Source organism: Calonectris borealis, chromosome 1 (genome assembly GCF_964195595.1).
Source record: "Calonectris borealis chromosome 1, bCalBor7.hap1.2, whole genome shotgun sequence".
Lineage (NCBI taxonomy): Eukaryota > Metazoa > Chordata > Aves > Procellariiformes > Procellariidae > Calonectris > Calonectris borealis.
Genome location: NC_134312.1, coordinates 99,079,068 through 99,095,516, shown reverse-complemented (window position 1 = coordinate 99,095,516; position 16,449 = coordinate 99,079,068). Strand labels below are relative to the sequence as shown.

The 16,449-nt window shown below is 42.2% G+C and overlaps 3 protein-coding genes across 9 annotated transcripts in view; 2 read left to right on the top strand and 1 right to left on the bottom strand.

Moving 5' to 3' along the window:
• The window catches only part of ZNF654 (zinc finger protein 654), a 36,611-nt gene extending 28,740 nt beyond the window's left edge, over window positions 1-7,871 (bottom strand). Inside the window, exons 1-2 of one of the 4 annotated variants that reach the window (XM_075169275.1) lie at window positions 7,673-7,853; window positions 837-902 (exon numbers count right to left, since the gene is read on the bottom strand). In XM_075169275.1, the coding sequence (XP_075025376.1) occupies window positions 837-839 (3 nt within the window). In that variant the 5' untranslated portion in view covers window positions 840-902; window positions 7,673-7,853. Of the gene's footprint in view, window positions 1-836; window positions 909-7,672 lie in introns of those variants that run through there. The other 3 variants (XM_075169324.1, XM_075169267.1, XM_075169285.1) reach the window with 3 other exon arrangements.
• A 525-nt stretch (window positions 7,872-8,396) lies between these two features.
• Window positions 8,397-15,841, top strand: CGGBP1 (CGG triplet repeat binding protein 1). The gene is made up of 2 exons (XM_075169253.1): window positions 8,397-8,547; window positions 11,155-15,841. Exon 2 carries the CDS (start codon window positions 11,184-11,186, stop codon window positions 11,685-11,687), a length of 504 nt encoding a protein of 167 aa, XP_075025354.1. The 5' UTR covers window positions 8,397-8,547; window positions 11,155-11,183; the 3' UTR covers window positions 11,688-15,841.
• Window positions 12,047-16,449, top strand: part of BTLA (B and T lymphocyte associated) — a 24,361-nt gene continuing 19,958 nt past the window's right edge. For 2 of the 4 annotated variants that reach the window (XM_075169213.1, XM_075169222.1), the window contains exon 1: window positions 12,047-12,134. The gene's annotated coding sequence lies outside the window, so the exon portion shown is untranslated. The remainder of the gene's footprint in view (window positions 12,135-16,449) is intronic. The other 2 variants (XM_075169230.1, XM_075169239.1) reach the window with 1 other exon arrangement.

Genomic DNA, 16,449 nt, shown 5'->3' with positions numbered 1-16,449 from the left:
TGTTTGTTTTACAATTCTATGTATACTTTATTCACTTTTTAAGTGTTCTCACGGAACAGCTTTTTCTGTAATAGAAACTAACACCTTTTTTTGTTCAAAATACTCAACATGCCATGCTTTGAAACAGAACATAGGTAAGGGTTTATACCAAAAAGAACCCCCAAAACAAACAAAAAAACCCCAAAACTTTACCACTTCTGACATTTTCAAGGAAAAAGTGCAAAATCAAGACCAGACTTATCAGTCTCCTATAGGTAGCAATTAAAGACCTGAACCAATGTAAAAAATATTTTTTCCTGGAATATTATGTTTTAACTGATTAAATACACACATATATTTTAAGTGATTAAATATACATACAAAGTGATTTGACTATATTCCAAACACTTAAGAGAAATAACATTGCAAATAACTAGATTTGCAAATACGTAGGACACAAGAAACAAATGTTTCATGCAGTGCTAGGCCTAAAGTTATTACAGCTTTTCCTGTCCCTCCCCACAACAAAAAAAGAAACTAAAAAGAAACAAATCCCACCAATTTCAAAGTTTTGTCATGACTAGGATTTTAAACGAAGTTACTCCCATAACTTTTTGTGAGATTTAACAGTAAAGGAAGTCACCACAGGACTAAAACCACACAAGTTCTGTGAGTACTTCTGTTTATAGTTTTCAGAAAAACAAAGTTAGTTGGCAAATATAGTGGTTGTCATTTGTTATAATAAGCAAATATAGCGGTTGTCACAAAAGGATTTAAAATACTAAGCAAAAAAGGGGCATGTTTAAAAAAAATTAGTTTCCTGGAAATTAAAAACCATAATTAAAAGCAACACCTACCATAGTTGCCTGTTCAGCAGAAGTACCAGAGCAGCTTCAACACCAAAGTTCAGTTCTAGAAGAGAACTTGAGTAATACTAAATTTACTCTATCTGGAAACATCAGAAGAAATAATCACATCTTTTTTACTGTCTTTTTAACCTATTTAGTGGGTGACGAGCATTTTGTTCTACTTCCACATATAAAAAAGCTAACTGTGTCCTTACAAAAAAGGATTCCATTATCCAAACAGATAGTAGAAAAAGCCTTAAGTTTTTAGGAAAACATAAAACATTACTTAATAGATACAAGTTTAAAATGGTTTTATATGGTGTAGCTAAGAAAAAAGGATGAAAGCAATGGCTTTACTGCAATTCACATGTGAATATTACATAAGGAGTAACCAAACATAATTACACTTCTGGCAAAAGAAAAAACATCACCCAGCAACAGCATAACACATCCATGAGACAAGTTTCTGCCAAAACTCTACCCTTAAAGCTAAATGCTTCCCCCACCCTTAATCACCGAAATCTCACCCATTTCCTCAGCCTGCTTGAGGCAAGAACAGTATCTAAGACTGGGTTCCGTATACCCATTACATTTAGCTACCCCAAAAGCCAGTTTCCATACATATTTACAGTCTGTCACTTGCACAACAGTGAAAACTATATATTAATCCTAGAAAAGCAGTTTTGGCTACTTGTAGTACTGCAGTAAATGTGCGTGTGTAAGATTTTATGACTGAAAAGATAAATATTTATATTGAAAACAAGTAATATTCCTCCTCACCTTTTAATTAGCTCCCCCCTCTGAAAGTCAACTAATTTAAGGAATTGTTTTGATTACATATGGAAGAGAGAACTGACAATCTTGTGAACACACACGAATGCATATGTCCAGATCACCAGCGATATTAGTAAAACACAACTTAAGAAGCGTTTCAAGGAAAAAGTACAATTACTTCTTTCCCTCATCTGAACAACTGCTGCCCAACGGGACTTAACTTTTCGATTTTTGCATTACCTACTGCAATAAGCGTGCCCTTTCTAACTTGAAAAAGCCCGCGTAGCAAGGCTATCAGACAGACTATGCTACAGAAGTATCATTCAATAGAGATCCTTCTTTTTACATATAAAAATGTGCAATCCTTTATAAGTTACAATCTTGATTTTTCCAAGCCAAACTCAAAAGCTTATTCTCACACAAAAGCTAAACTTTGAGACAAGGTGTTAAAAACTGGAGAAGTAGCAATACCAAGAAGTTTGAGAGTGTGAAACAGAAAAGTTCCAAAGTAGTGGAAAAGTAGTGGAAGGAGAAAAACGTTACAAAGATCAAGAAAAGTATGCAACATATTTGTACATTTGTGCAATGTTTCCTTTTTTAAAATACTAACTCCTTAATTCCACTTTTAAAACAGGGAGATAATTTCTCAGGGTAAACCTAAAAGGACAGCAGGCACAAAAGCTGAGAAGAAGCCAGTACGAAGAGAGAAGTGAGTATGTGAATAAGAAAAGACTTTATAATGTTAATGACAAGACAAGAGCACTGAAGACTGACTCCTTCACCCTACCGATCTGCAAATAAAGAGGTTGCAAATCAAATACTATTGTGAATTCTCCCAAGAAGCTGACTGAAAACAGCCAAATGCACTACATATACCACAACCCAGCCTTGCATGATAGTGGCTTGTCAGGTTTCCCATCAAGTGTCAAAGGAAAGAGTGCCACCACCTAACCCAGGAGACCCTTCTTTGCCACCGGGCAATCCTCAACAGAACTGAACGCTCACACTTGGCATTCAGCTTGGGAGTAAACAAGACCTAGTGCTTGCCACAGCTGTTTTGAAAGGATTTCCTTTTACACCTGAACTTCACTTGAATCTCAATACTAAACTGCTAACTAACAAATTGAGTATGCTTATTTTCACTAGCCAAGCATGGAAAAAAGACCCAGTAAATAGAGAACACAACGACAGGCTGATTTTTAAATTCAAACCCTTTCAAGTAGTTATATTATTCTTTGATACACAGGTAAATTTAGTTACTGCAATGTATGGTTTGCCCTTTACAAGCTTTCACATAACTAGCAATGTCACACATTTAAAAACAACCCGAAAAACATCAGTCAAGTAAGTCAAATGTAACTTTCAACAGTGCTCTCAAAATTTGAGCCATTAACAAGTATAAAGCATATTTATTCAGGAAGCTACCAAAAAACCCTAGAACACCACAAATCATTACAAGAGAAAATAGGTGGTTAAAAATTACAAATTATACCTTCTCAGAGAAATAAGCTTCAAAGAAATTGAAGAGATCACTTTCCACTACTAGTACTCATGTGAGCAAAATTTCTGTAGCTAAACTTTAAAACGATGTATGGAGATCAAATATGGGTCCCAAAAGTCCAAAAAGTAGTAAAATAAAAGTCTGGCATAACCTAAAGGTTTGTTTGTTGGTAAAAAATATAAAAGCAACTTAACTATTGACTTGAAGTTCAAAGTAAGAGTCAAAAGCAAGTACTTTCAAATTTAAACACATCACAAAAAGTGTGAAAATCTATTAATCCCAAAATCAGAAGAACAAACATTCAGAGACATGTATATTTTTCTACCTTCATCTCCACAAAGCAAGGCAGGCAACAGTTGAGTCATACACCCCTGTATTTTTTTTGTCTACTAAAATAAATCCAGGAAACACCACCTCCTCTAGTGCGTTACTAAATTTTACTTTTTCGCTTTCGAGTTTATAAACCCAAGAATTATTTTTCTAGTAGTGACTCAAGATATCACCAATTAATGCAAGCAAACTAGGTAATCTTTATTTCAGGAAGTCAGATCATACTGCAAGGCCGTAAGCTGATGCCACAGTAAGAGCAGATCGAGTAGTGTTTACCTCTCACAGTATTACCTTGTCACCTTAGATCAGACTCAGGTTGTGTTTATTTCAGTCGGTACAGAACAGCATAAAATAACATCTAGCACAGTTATGCAGCCATGTGGACAACTACAGAAATGCTGGGAGCAACTTGTAATATTTTGGTAGTACTTAATGTTATGAGAAAAGATTCTAAAGAAAAAATTTCAAGCTAGTCGATAAAACTATGCCCACTTCAAGTGCAACGAAGTAAACTATACCCATTTTCCAGCTTGCTGTTAAGATCTGTTTTCAAATCAAGTAGATTTGGGAAATTCATCCATCTAATTATAAAAGTACTCCCTCCACCCTCATACCAAAAAGCAACCATCTACGCTCTGCCCTTCATCATTTGTATTTCACTTACAGGAATCTCTCAATGGCTCTGGTCCCCGCAGAATTTCAAACTCTGCATATAATATAACAAATTGAAACTCATGAAGCTCTTCCAAATGTTTAGACTGAGGGGGTTTTTGCTAGGTACCACCTTTCGAATCTCTTTAAACCTACAAAGTAGTTACAGATGCCTTGTTCTTTTGCTTGTCAAAGTTGGGAACAGTAGACTTGCTTTTCCCAACATTTCAATACACGGTGAACTTCAGGACAGGACAAAATGCCAGATCAGCAATTTTTAGAAAGTAACATAGAAACAGCGGTGAGATGCATAAGCTGGGCACTTGTCTTCCAACTATCTCCTTTCATTCCTAACGACAGAAATCTTGATTTTTGTTTTCCCCATGTCATCAATCTCAAGTAACAATCTAAGAAAACATTTTATTCCACTTGGAATAATAAGCCTTGGAAGATGCAGGCTGTAATGACCCTCTATGACCATGCACACCTACAATACAAAAACAGATCGCAGAAACTACACATGGGTTTAGAGGCTCCACATTCTGACTTTGCCTTGTATCATTAAATTGTGATTACGCATATATTCAAGGAAAATGCTCTGATAATCCAGTCACCTTTTGTAACTGTAACTTAATCTACTATCTGAAAGTGAAGTTCAGCTGCAATACTCCAGGCTTCAAGAGTACTGAACCTGGTTGTTTACAGCAATATTTTACCTTTCTAACACATTTCAAAGATGAAAGACATGTGCACGCCAATGCTTTTCAAGGTCTAAGCTACCCTCTTACTCTTTAAGATCAGACAAGAGGTCTTTGCTTCTATCTACAGAAAATGGCTTTACAGACCAAAAAGGCTTTACACCTTGCTTCATTCTTCCTATAGCTCTTACTGAGAGATGTGGATGTGCACATACTTCATACAGTAGCATAACTATAAGCAATCTAAACAATATTCTTTTCAGCTGACACCAAGCTTCATCACTATGATTGAAGCACAACCATATATTTTAATAGGTTAATTTTATTCTGAAAATAAAAATGTTTCTTTTGGGTAGTTCAAACTCGTGGTATTATCGCTAAGCAACTATTTCTGCAACTGCTGTTCAACTTCTGACACAAAAGCAGGAACATAGGAGGCAAACTAGGACATTTAGAAGTGCCAAATAACCATTAAGACAAGCAAAATTGTGTTATCAGTGTGGAGTGGAATGAGGTGGAGAGGCTTGATCTACACAACAGCCAAATATGACCTTCAGAAGATCTGGATAGAAAAGTACAAAGCAACAGGCTCTGTCAAAAACTAGAGCCAAAGGGTTAAAAACTGCACTAAAAAAGACATCTCGGGGGGGGGGGGGGGAGGGGGGAAGGAAGAAGTTAAATCTAATAAAGCGACACAGTATTTAAGTGAGAAGCTTTGTTTTACAACAAATGTTATGAGAAAGAGGTGACCTAAACTTCATGATACTTTCTGATGAAGAAATCCAAATATGCTTCATCACTTATTAAATGGGCTGAGGGCCTATCAACCCTCTGTATGTACAGGTATATGCAGACCAGTATAATTATACCATTGTCAATCTCATAAGGGTGAATGAGCTAATGTGGAGCACGCACGTCATTTGTTGTCAAACCACAAATGTCACACAGCTACTAGCTTTTTGTACCAGTACACTACACCAGTTAAGATCTTCTATTTATATAGTTAAATTAGTAGAAGAATCCATTACTAAAAAACATGCTTAAACAAAACATGGAAGACTGTATTTTGAGTGAGCACATGACTGCTGATCACACCAGGCTAAATTTAAACAAACAAAAAAAAAATCCCTGGAGACAAAGTGTTAATATATTAACTCACTTTCATCAGGATTATTTAAACTACGCATTGTAAAAAAGAAAATTTAAGAGGAAAGAAACAGAGCCTTTTATATACTCAGAACATTGGCTGCCCATGTGGAGAGTTCATAAAATCTAAGCAAAACAAAACAAAGTAGGGGAGAGGGCTTGGCAATCTTTCTACGCAAAAGAAACTGCAGGAGAAGTCAAGGTCAAATGATTTAGATACTCTACCATTAAGAACTGTGATACAAGTATTTTATAGGCAAATTCCTTCCCTGGTCCTGTCCTCTTCTGTTCCCTACTAATTCCCAGCTTTGTCTGGGAGTCAGGATTAACATTAGTATATGAAGCTATCACCCTGCCTACACTTCCTCTGTAATGCAACAAATTCAACACACAGGTAAGTGTAGCTAGAAAAATTTAAGATCAAACTCTCAGTGCTCAGCAGAAGCAAACGTCTCTCCAGCCTGCCATCTTAATCAAATATGGTTGTGATTTCTTACAGTTGTAGTTTATGCCATACTTCCAGAAACATTCACTTCTCCTTTTACTGGCTTCACAATTTTTTTCACACATACTAACTTTAGAGAAATCACTAAACAGAAGAAAATATAAAAGGATCGATAAAACCAAAAAGCAACCTGTGGACTTATTGAGCAGTATGCTACCCGTGATGATTTTAAACACATCTTACAGTAAGTAATATTCCAAATAGATGTTTTATTGAATGTTGAAACAGGAAGAACAAAATAAGAACACAGAAACACATTTATTTAAATGGAAGAAAACAATCATAGGGGTGAGGTAAGCAGCCAAGAAGTTGATGAAATGAAGTAATTCCATACATAAAACCTCTAGACTGTGTTTCTCAAAACAGCAAGCAGTGTGGCTGAAATATACCCAGCATAACTAATGTTTCACCAACACCTGCTGATGAAAGCAACTAGGAAAAGCAACCTGTTGTTGCTTGTTACTTTGCAAGGCATACATCAAGAGGTTGCAAAAGAGCACAAGAATTTCGGGCCCGCATGAAGAAACGCTGCTTTTCAGAGAACGAAAAAAAACCAAAAAAAACCGGTCTAATTTAGCCACCGATGTGGGAACTGTTTCCGAGGCCCTCCCTCCCTCCGCCACCCGCCCAGCTCCCCAGCCCAGGCAAAGCCACCCGCAGTCGTTCTGCCCGCACCGCCACCGCCGCCGCCGCCAGCACCACACGTGTCCCACTCCGCCGTGCCCCGACGCGGCCAAGACTCCCAGCAGCAACGGCGGGGCCTCGCCGCCCCCCGTCGCCCCCGGCTCTTCCTCGCCCGCTCCCACGCCCCCGCCGGGAGGCGCCTTCCCTCCCCTCCCCCACACAAGCCTCCCTGCCAGCCCCAGCCCGGCCCCGCGCCCGCCCCGGCCTCTACCCTCCCCCCGGGCCGGGCCGGGGGCACTCAGCGCCGGCCGCACCCCGCGGACGGACAAGCGCCGCCTCAAGACCCGGGAGACGAGCGGAGCGGAGCGGAGCGGGCCGGGCCGGGCCGGGCCGGGCCCCCTCCCCCATTAGCCTCCCCGCCCTGCCCCGGCACTGACCCCAGGCCGCCGGGCAGCGGCCCGACCCCCGCCCCGCGGAGGGCCGAGGGGCAGCGGCCGCGGCGCCCCCCTCCCCCACCACCCCGAGGGGCCGGGGGGACCCGAGCGCCGCCGCGCCCCACCCCCGCCCGCGGGGGGGAGGGGCGAGGCGCGGGCCGGGGGGGCGGGGCGGCGCTCACCTGGCAGAAGCGGCGGCAGTAATACTGGCTGTTGAGGAGGGCCGGCAGGCCGGCGGGCAGCCCCGGCGCCACCAGCGCCTCCAGCTCCTCGCTGAGCCGCTCCGACTCCTGATCGCTCTCGTCTTCCGCCATGCTGCTCCGGCCGCCCTGCGCGTACCGAGCACCCCCCTGCCCCCGCCCCGCCACGCCGGAAGGGGCGCCCCCCCTCCCCACTGCCTCACGTCCGGCCACGCCTACCCGCCGCGCTCCTATTGGGCCAGCCGCCGTGCCGATCAACGGCCAACGACGAGAGAACTCGCTGATGGCCTCTGACCTCTGGCTCCTCCCTTCCACCCGGGCCCGCCGAAGCGTCCTTCGATTGGAGCAAAAGTCTCTTCGTTACTTTGTCCGCCCCTTGCCATTGGCTGCTCATCCCGCCTGTTACACCTCCCTGCCCAGCCTCCTGCCGACGACTGGCCAAAGCTCCCGTCCGCTAGACGCCACCGTCGCCCTCGCGCACTCTGACTGGCCTGAGTACGCCTCCATCACGGCGCTTACACCCGCCCCCCACTTCTAATTGGGCAAAAGCGCCGTCCATCTCCGCGCGCCCGGGCCGGGGGGAACCAATCGCTGAGGGGTTTCTCCCGCTCGGCCGCTCTGTGGCGGCGGGCAAGAGGCGGGCGGCGGGCGGGCACGGCGGTTGCTAGGCGGGTTGCTAGCTCCCGCCTACCGCGGCCGCCAGGGTGGGTAGGTCCGTCTGGCTGCGGCGCGGCGCTGGCTGCGCGGCGGCCGTCGGCGGAGGGGCGCGTCCGGCCCGCGGCGCGGGGCCCAGCGGAGGAGCGGCGGCGTCGCAGTGCCCGCCGGCGGGGCGTGGGGAGGCCGTGCGGCCGGAGCGGGTAACGGCGCCCGACAGGGGGCGGGCGGGGACCGGCGGGGCGCGGCGGGCGGCGCTGCCTCGGCGGGGCCCGCCTGCGGCTGCGCTCCGCCGCCTGTGGGGTCCCAGGGCCGGTCGGCGAGGCGAGGCGAGGGGGCGGCGGGGCTGCCGGCGCCTGCGGAGGCGCCTCCCGGCTCTGCCATGGAAACACCCGCCGTGCCGGGCGGGGGAAGGAGCGGGGCGGGGCCGGGGCGGGAGGGGCCGCACCTGTCTGCCGTCTGCCGCCGCCGCGGGGTTGGGGAGGGGGGTGCCGAGGCCTGGGGTGCGCCGGGGGCCCGGGCGGGCCGTTCCCTCAGCCCCCGGGGCGGGGGAGGGAGAGGCGGGCGGCGGAGCCCGCCACTCCTCAGAGGCCCTCACGGGTTAAATGGCGCCGTCAATCCGGTGACCAAACCCCAGGGGATAAATGCATCGAGTTCTGGCTGCCGGTCACAGCGAGGGGAACAGCGAAACCTGCCTGGCGGCTGGCAATCCGAGCTTGCTTCCCTCCTCACCTCGCCAAGAGGTCCCTCCCGTGCACACGCAGCGGTTCGATCCCCGGTGACACGCTTTAGCCGGGGCTCATCCGCCTCCCCCAGGGCTCCCACCGCTGCGGAAAAGCTTGCCTGCCGCATTTAAAAGCGTAACAGAGGGTAGATGGGGTGTTTGTCCCGGGCGCCTTGTCTGCACCCTCACCTTCCCCTGCACTTGGGAACCCAGTAGTAGTTCAGGCTTTAGCAGGCATCAAAGAAGCCATGCCAAAACTTGAGACAAAAAAAATCCTGTGTTGCAGTACTTGTACTGCTAAAAGAATTCCTACGGGTTGTGATAAAGCGTAAGTGCAAACACCTAGTTGGGTAGGGGATTTGTTTTGACGTTTCAGGAGCCTAAGCAACAAGTTTATGTTAGGTTAAGACTTGTTTTCCGCTTGATTTCAGAAAACAGTTACTTAGGAGACTCGTGGGGATAAATTGCATAAAACAACAAAAAGAAAGAAAAACGTTCCATCGATGCTGAAAAAGATTGTTTATCTTAGTCTGTAGTGTTGTACAGTATCAGTCAAGACTTACAGTTCTGGAAAGTAGCAGATAGTGCAAAAAAAAACCAGGAAAGTAGCTAATAGCAAGATCTTGGTCTCCTTTTTTTCAAGAGGTTGTCATCTCTTAGTGTGGCAGTGGTTTAAGAAAAAAGACAATTCTGAAGACTGAATTCTCTGTTCCTTTGCTCTATTTCCAGAGCAAGCAAACAGCATTCTGGACAGCAGAAACTCCGTTCAGTCCTTAGAGCTGGACGAGCTCAACTTACAGTTTGTTGGGGAATTCTAGGCTTTTAAAGGCGGATCTTTTAAAATGTTGCAACAGGAAACTCTGTGTAACAAAATAAATGATTACAGAGAATAATACATCTAGAGGTATTTTGATCTCTCGGTCTGCCTTATAAGCACAGGCAATACAAAAATTCTTCAGAGTCGTTTATACCCATAAATGCCCAGGCAGCCGATTATATTTCCTCAAAGTATTTGCCAAAATATATATTTTTGAGAAACACCTGTTGCCCTATTTTTTTATAAGGAATTGGGTAGTTAATGTAACGAATGATCATTTTGCTCAGAAAACCTCAAACCTGAACAGAGCTGTTTCTTGACTTCAACTTTACTTTGAAAAGGACTTAAATTATCTTGGCTGAGATTTACACCAGCTACTCTATTTCTCAACAACAAAAAAAAAGAAATAGGTCCTGTTTGATTTTAGTACACTTAACTAGGTTATTGCCTGCTTTGGTAACATAATGAAATTTAGAGTGATGTTAGAAAGTCTCCAACTCTCTTGGTTATCAGTTACCTTCCTCAGAGAAGTTGTCATCTTTGAAAATACAGGTTCTTATTTTGAATAGAAATGTATGCAAGTTTCTGTTCACATTAGGCTGTTTTACCAGCCTCTAGTTGCAATGACAAAAAGATTTGCTTTTGACTTGATATTCAATCTAGTAGTTATGGTGTGAGCTGGGGCAAGTGAGGGGTGTTCCCAAAGGAGTGCTGACAAAGCTCAGGTTTGGTTTTTTTTGGTTTGTTTGTTGGGTTTTTTACTGGCTTTTGTAAGTGACAGTAATGGCCTTCTTGCCTGATATTCAGACACCTAAGTTTTTGCCAACAGAACTAATACACATTTTCAGGAAGTAAACAGAAAAATACTGACTCAACATAACTAAGAAACTGTCAGATATGTTGAAAATATTAAGAAGAAAGCACCCTTCACACTAAAGGGTAAAGGATAAAAACTGTCTTCAAGAAAAAGCAAAAATCCTTTCTATTTGACTTTCAGTGGCAAACAGATTGACTTTTGAGGGTTCCATGGAGCTTTGTAGTTGTAGAAACTAAAAAGTATTTTACTCTGACCCGTGAGGAAGTTCGGTCTCCTAAGTTCTTTGGACTTCAAGATGAAGAACCTTTCCATAATAGTTTCACACATGTATCTGACATGTAATTATCTTTTATATGTCAATCAATGCTATACTGAATATTGAATGGACTGCACCCAGACCTAGTTGGTTGAAATCATTAGCACACTTTAACAGCAATTTTCTTTTCTTTCAGCTTTCAGGTAAAGTTTATTGAAGGCAACAATGGAACGATTTGGAGTGAAGTCCGCTCCATCACGTAACCGCTCGAAGACTGCTTTGTATGTGACTCCTCAGGATCGCGTAACTGAGTTTGGCAGTGAGCTGCACGAAGATGGAGGAAAACTCTTCTGTACTTCCTGCAATGTGGTTCTGAATCACGTTCGCAAGTCTGCCATCAATGACCACCTCAAGTCTAAAACACACACAAAGCGAAAGGCAGAGTTTGAAGAACAGAACGTCAGGAAGAAGCAAAGGACTCTGACTGCCTCCCTTCAGTGCAACAGTACTGCCCAGACAGAGAAAACCAGCGTCATCCAGGACTTTGTGAAAATGTGCCTGGAAGCTAATATTCCACTTGAGAAGGCTGATCATCCTTCTGTGCGAGCCTTCCTGTCCCGCTATGTCAAGAACGGCAGTTCGATACCTAAGTCAGACCAGCTAAGGAAAGCATACCTGCCTGATGGGTATGACAATGAGAACCAGCTCATCAATACTGAAGACCGTTGAAAAGAAAACTGTTTTCATCATCGTTGTGAAGTTTTACATATTGATGGTGTGGTTTATTTTTATATTCATGCATATATACAGTGTTACATATTGGTTTTTGCAAGCTATTTTGTATTATTGTAGAAATGACAATCTATTTGTGAACTTAATTGTATGCCACAGACTGTTGCTAACCCTGCTGTAGACATCAGAGCTACACTGATGTAGAACTCATGATGAATGTAGGGAACATACCTGGCATACACCTTCAGTCCAGCTGTAACTGACGCTAAGAAAAAGGCACTTGGATGGAGGACCTCGCTTACCTAAACTGTGCATCTGAATATACGAGGAAGATGATGCGATAGGGATTGTTAATCATGTCAGTGGATTGCTTTGTCCAGTATCCTGTCCATGGGTGACCAAGAAGAATTGCTGCACATTTGAAATGCAAGAAGCTGTAGCATGGTTAGTTAAAATATAACTGCTCTGTTGGGGGAGGATTATTGCAAATTCGTATTCAAGTTTGGTTTACGTTCTAGAACGGGAAGCATTTTTCTTCTAGAATACTCTCTTATCCTATTCGGTGCAACTGTGGATGTATTCATTACCTAGCTTAAATAGCTGGTCTCTTGTATTGACCTCTGAACTCCACTATTCTCATAAAGCTAGGAGTTCTGCAGGTTTACCATGCCCGCTTTTTCAAAACCACTGTTTCATTGTCTCCGTTTAGTATGTCCCCTCCGGTTTCAGTGCCAATCTTTGAAAGTTGAGTAGACAAACCAGTAACTGAGTGTGGTTTCCAGTGCAGCTGCTGGCAAGTGGAACTTATACTGGACCAAGATCTTAGTAGAGAGGATTACTGCCTTTTTCTTGCTAGCAGGACAAAGGATGCTAAATCTAAATTGGGGGTGGGGGAGGCACTAAATTGTGGAGTTGAGAAAGCTTTTTTACAGTGCACAGAAGAAGAGGCTCCATCTTTCCCTGAAGGTCCTCTACATCTCTGGCCTTGTTCTCTGCCTTTTAGTCAATGGAGGTAAAGTGATTAAAATAGTTTTCAAAACAGTTACTGCAAAGGCCATTCAATACCTGTAAGTGCAAATAGGAAAGCGTGTATACTTCGAAGCTAAACTGGAATTACAGACCTGGGCTGTATTTCTTACTCTGTGCCAAGGCCGCATCTATTGGACTGGCAAAAAAGTAAAATGGGAAATTGAAGAATTTCAATAATGTTAGTCTCTCCAAAATCTCGTAAACGATTACTGAGCTATTGCAAATTATTATGCCAAATAGTCCACTCAATGTAAGTGCTCTATAAAGTTTTTGAATGGAATGAGGGAGCATTGTGCGAAGTGCTGGAATACGACCAACTTCTGCCTGCTCTAGATTTCCTTGAGATGCTCTGGGTTCAGGGAGGTGCCAGGCATCTTCTAGCAGCACAGAAATCCTCCACGTGGTGGATATAATGATGTAAGCATGCTTTAACTCCCTCAGGTGGAGCCAGTTGTTCTGTTCAGCTTCCTTTCCCCAGTAGAGTTTCACAGTATCTCTTTCTCAGCATTTCTTTTATTCCAGATATTTTCAGCAATACTAAGTAATTGCTAAAAAGAGACAAAATAACCTGCTTATTTTGTTTCTGTAGCTATTCCCTAGCTATTTCTGGAGCGGTCTCTTTTGCTGGATTGAGAGGGACCTACATACTTAGTAACAACTGTTTTTTGTGCAATTAGCTTCTTCAGAAATGCACTTGTGTTACATTATAACCATGTCTTGTAGCCTTCTGCTATGACACCTGTTTGAGTAAGTGGACAAAACTGAAAAACAGGAGGCTGCCTATCCATGTGTACGGGTACGCGGGTACTCAGTACACTGCTGCACCTTTGGTCCCTGTTGAAGCTAGCGGGACTCCATGCAGTCATAGCAATCCTGTCAATGATACTGGTTGCTGGTTTAGGACTTCAGACAGAAATAACAGTAGTAATTTTTTTCTCTAATCCTAGACATCAAAATATGCCTTCCAAAATATCGTTTGCTATTGCACAAGCTTGGGTTTAGCTTAAGATCATGAACTGCCTTGGGCTAGAACTGTTTTATAAATCTTCTTAAGCCAAGTGAAAGGTACACTGCCAATAGCCTTTTCTGTCCTGACAATAATTGGAAGTGTTCTTTTACAGCTGCTGTTTTATTACAGTGAAACAACATCCTTGCTTTAATTTTTAAATTTTTTTTTTACCTTATGAATGCTATCTTAGAATTGAAGCAAATAGAAAACAATGGAGTACTGAGAAAACAGGCTTCCATGAAACAAAAGCATCTAGAGAAGATGGTATGATTGAGAGGTATGAATTTGGGCTAGTTAGCTCAGTTGTTGCTAACATGGGATTTCACAGGCTGCACCCCATAACCATTTTATATAGGATTCAATGCTGTGTGTTTTTCCCTTGACTGACAAACTGACAGGCATTTTGAAAAGCTTAATGGCAGCCTTAAGTAGGCTTTTGCACAACTGAAAAATAATCAAGTTACTTATATGGTTTTACATAAAAATAAAAGTTAGCAACACCAACAGCTTTTGTTAAAAAAAGAAAACCAGTCATTCTCAATAAGGCAGAGCAATATTAGAACACTTAGTTTCTCAAAAGCTTACTCTACTTATAAAGCAGTCTGTGTACAAAGCCTCAGTTTACAGAATTAATACAATTCTGTAACTATTTTCAGTAATTATTCTAGTACCAATTTATTTTTTATGCAGAATTACTGCAGAGGGTACGAGCCTGGTGAGGAACCTTATCAGTGTAGTCATAGGCTACCAGCTCATAACAATTTGGAAGCAAAAATTGGTCATCAGGATTTTGAATGGAACCGACTTAATTCCAATGCACAGCAGTTTGTAGGACACTGGTGTCTTAATATTAGGATATTTTTGTTAAAAAAAAAAAAAACAACCCACAACATTTTTCAAGCTTTTTGAAAATCAAGATACTGATCCATTGCAACAAACATGCATAATGGAGTAAAACAATGAAAAATAAAGTACTTCCATGTAATCTAGAAAGAATAATGAATAAGTAAGTTTATATTCATGGACACAACCCAGATCATCAACAGTTACACTTATTTTCTTTAAAAGTAAAAATGGTTCCACTCAGTCTTGGAAGAGGGTCCTGCAAACACTCAACTTCAGAGCATAATTTTGCCAGTGTGGCTATAGTTGGATAAAGCATAACGTTGGTTTAATTGCTATTGATCTTAGGGAACATTTACAGCAGAAGTTTTCTGGTAATAACTAATTCCTAGAACAGAGGCTGTGGTTAAGTTGTTTAACAGTCTCCATGGGGTTTTCTTTTTTTCTGCAAGAACACTGCATTATTTTTCCATGTATTTCCTGTAAAGAGTACTCTCAGAAGTAAGGGAGGATGGTAGCAACGTCTGCTTTTCATTGTACGTTCATATATAGGGACAAGCTATAAGGGATACTTTTTGCCAGGTGGTTTTTTTAATATATTTGAAGCTCTAAATGTAATATAAAAAAAAAAAAGAAAAAGAAGTATTTTCTTCTCTGACCACGTACTTACATTAGTTTAGCCAACTCACAGCTAAAATTACTCCAAAGTGCTTTTCTTGGAACAACACTTTCAAAGAGTAAAATACAAACAGGAACATTCTCTGTTTTGTGACTACTTACATGTATACACCATGTTAGTTTCAGCTTGCATGTTCTTGAAAAAAACGTGAGCAAGTTCTAATATTTTTAAGCATTTTGAAGCCTGTAATTTGGTAGGTCCCTAGAGGAGGTGAAACACTCGACATAATGAAAGGGAAAGCTGTTTTTCAATTGAGAGAGAAACTTGGTTCTGCAAAGTATGGGATATTCTCATGATAGGAGGACTATTTTTAGCCAGAGCCCCTTTTAGCAATTCTGTTGAACTCAACAGTGAAATGCTCCCTGCTAGGTTTTGCAGCATAATGAGCTGGTTTTCATGAAAGGAAAAAAAAAAGCCCTGGAAGTTTGGCAAGGATAATCTCTATTTATATTTACATATAAAGAGAGGCAAGACCCACTGTTGTTGTGTTCACATTGTACTCACTGCTAACTCTGTGTAATTTGAGTGCTTGTTGTCTTTGTACAATTTTAAGGTTGTGTCTAACTTTCAAAATAAATTTTTTTAACAAAGCTTCTCATTGTAATAATGCTATTAGAGTTTAGTCTCTTTTGGGCTAGTCTCTTTTGGTTCGGTGGTAGGGATGTTTTGCTGATGGTAAGTGGCCACAGAAATGGTTTTATTTAAACAAGTTATGAACTTATGATTAGATACTAGAGTGAGGCTGAAAATACCTGGATCCTGCAGTGCCACAAGACTTCCTATTAGAACAGTAAGACCAGAGCAAGTGATTTGAGTTTTTATATTAAAATATTATTGGAAGAGAAATACTTTACTTTGTAAAGTTTTCACTTGGTAATGGAAAAATGGTCCTTTTTTTAAAAATAAAGGAATGCCTTTTTCATAGAATTTATGCATGATCTCTTATTTTGCCAAGAAAGTGGATAAAGAATATGTGGTAGTTCACATATAATGGTAATGTAAGATAGTAGAAATGGATGGTGACAGGAAAAATTAAAGAATGTACATGCTGCTGTTCTAGCTTAAGGTAATATCAAACTATATGTTGAAGCAGTTTATTGATGTATCTGTACAATCACACTGAAGTCTGTTTCAGGACTCGTTATACAGAACCCATTTCCTCTCAAGTATGTGGCTTTCTTCATGGTGACAGAAATTCA

Coding starts and splice junctions, on each gene's coding strand:
- CGGBP1 (XM_075169253.1), top strand. CDS start 11,184: ATGGAACGATTTGGAGTGAAGTCCGCTCCATCACGTAACCGCTCGAAG.